The following is a 2,494-nucleotide window of genomic DNA, read 5'->3' on the forward strand; positions in this document are numbered from 1 at the left end:
TGCTTTGACACGGAAGATTAGACAAATTTCACCATGATATTCTAATCTTCATGAATTAGTACAATCTTGTTAACGGTTTGCCTGACTTAGAAAAAAAGTCTCCTGCATGCATTGCCTACCAATATAGGAAGCAAACAAGACTCCCTTTACAGCAAAATAGGGTTTATAAGGCTACACAAAAGCTGCAACTCATATACACAAATATTGAAGGCCATATGAGTACACCATCGTTGAATGGTACCATATTTTATATTGCTTTTATTAATGTTCACACAAGAATGTGTTGGATTTTATTTATGAAATTTAAATTCGAGTTTGCTAACATCTTTGTGAAATTCGAAGCTTAGATTGAAACTCAAAGTGGGTTCAAATTCAGGTCATCAGGTCTGATAATAGAACTGAATATACCTATGAAAAATTTAACAAATTTTTCACATATGCAGGCATTGAACACCAATTGAGAGCACCTTATCCTCCTCAACAAAATGGTTTTCTTTAGAAAAAATCCAGAACAATTATGAAGATGGCTAGGTGCTTACTTCATGATAAAGGGCTCCCAAAGAAGTTCTGCGGGGCAGAGGTAGTAAATACATCAGGTTTTCTCCTAAACAGATTTTCATCAAAAGCTTTATCAAAAAGTACACCATTTGAAGCATGATATGGCTACAAACTGAATTTGGTTAATTTAAAAACATTTGGTTAGTTGTGTTTCTCTTACATTTCTAAAGTTAAGAGACACAAGCTAGACAAGAAAGCAGAATCTGAGATTTTTGTAGGCTATAACTTAATGTCAAAGACCTAGAAGATATATTTACCACAAAGCAACAAAGTAATTATGAATACAGATGTCCAATTCTTTGAGTTGGAAAGGTGGAAGTGGGAGGAACATAAGCAACTGGAGTTTCAGGAGGAGAATGAAAACATAATGATGAACCTGTCAAAGGAACTAGATCACTCTATGACATATATGAAGAGTGCCATGTTCCGGACGGTTCTGTGAACAAGTATACCGCAAGGCTTGTTGTCAAGGGACATGCCCAAAAGTTTTGGGTATATTTCTCTAAAACTTTTGCCCCAGATGCTAGGTTGGATCTAAAATTAAACAAAAATTTGAATCTATATTTATATATATATATATCATATGATTACTCATGACTATAGCAAAAATAGATTTGAGATTCTGAGTCTAACACATAATAGCAATAATTCAAATTTTAGATTGCAACACTTAATACGACAATATCATGGTGACCACCGCAACCACAACTACACCACAATTGCTATAAGTCCATATCATCATCAAAATAATTGTCTTCAACAAGGGCAAACTACTAACTTAACCATTTTTAATATTACACTTAGATCAACCATCTTGTATGACATACTAAACAATATTGTACCTTCTGTAGCATCTCTAGATAGGAAATGTCACTGGCCATTGATGTCACAATTGCCTCCTGTAATAGATGCAGAATTGAGTCATCTAATAAACTGGATTCACTATATTTTATGTACCATTTTTTCACGTTAACATTTTCTTTGAATTGAATTAAAGTCATTACCTTGTGAACCTTCAATAGCAGAAGGAGGAGGAGGAGACCAAGATGATTGGAGTGAATGAATAGACACCTTTTTATACTTCTTTTTTTGCTTTGAACATAACACTTTCGTATCCTTTGAATGAGTTGCATTCCCACTTTGTAGAGCCTCCATGAACTCATTATTCTTTTTGGCATATGCATCAGCAGCTTCAAGTTCAGTATCAAAAGTACCAATCCACACTCTATTCTTGCGGATTGGATCTCTAATCTCAGCTGCAAACCTTCCCCATTTTCTTAGTCGAACGCCTTTGTAAATGCTGGTTGACTTGGTCATTTTTCTACGTTCAGGAGAAAGTTGAGGTCTTGGTTTTGGGATTGAAATTTTCTTGAAAAATCGATTGTGGTCATCTAATTGAAAATGATCTTTCATTACTTTTTCTTCATCACTTGAATAATCGGTTGTATCTGGGTCACTATATATAATCCGGATTTTCTTAATAGAACTCATTTTACTTTTTATGCAACCTTTTCTTTTTATTTAACTAATTTCCTTCCTTCCAAGTTGCCTGGGAAAAGTAAGTATGAGAAGAACAAGGGATGAAAATGAAGATGAAACATAAAATTCAAATATGTTTATGTGTATCAAGAGATGTCCATAAAGCTTACAATTTCGGTAGAAAATCATCCTTCTAAAACCTACATCTCAAAAACCTATGTCATGAATTTCTAAAGCTAAATAGATTTTTTTTATCTTATAGTCCACTTGTTTATTCTTCGGAAATGTGACAAAGCAATTTTTGTTATGAAATTACTAAGAAAATGTTTTTCTTCTTGAAAAAAATAAATGCATACAAAAACACATTCAAATGAAGGATCACAGAGAAGAACACAAAAAAAAATAAAAATTTACTCTGGATAGAGATACCTTTTTTGAGAGACTCGAATAATATCAC

At 33.2% G+C, this 2,494-nt stretch overlaps 1 protein-coding gene across 1 annotated transcript; it reads right to left on the reverse strand.

Moving 5' to 3' along the window:
- Positions 1-1,428: 1,428 nt before the first annotated feature.
- On the reverse strand, positions 1,429-2,049 carry LOC109341685 (ethylene-responsive transcription factor ERF117-like). Its single transcript, XM_019579628.1, has 2 exons — positions 1,563-2,049; positions 1,429-1,457 (listed from the first exon to the last, which is right to left on the reverse strand). Exons 1-2 carry the CDS (start codon positions 2,047-2,049, stop codon positions 1,429-1,431), a joined length of 516 nt encoding a protein of 171 aa, XP_019435173.1.
- Between the last annotated feature and the right edge of the window lie 445 nt (positions 2,050-2,494).

Source organism: Lupinus angustifolius, unplaced genomic scaffold (genome assembly GCF_001865875.1).
Source record: "Lupinus angustifolius cultivar Tanjil unplaced genomic scaffold, LupAngTanjil_v1.0 Scaffold_577, whole genome shotgun sequence".
Lineage (NCBI taxonomy): Eukaryota > Viridiplantae > Streptophyta > Magnoliopsida > Fabales > Fabaceae > Lupinus > Lupinus angustifolius.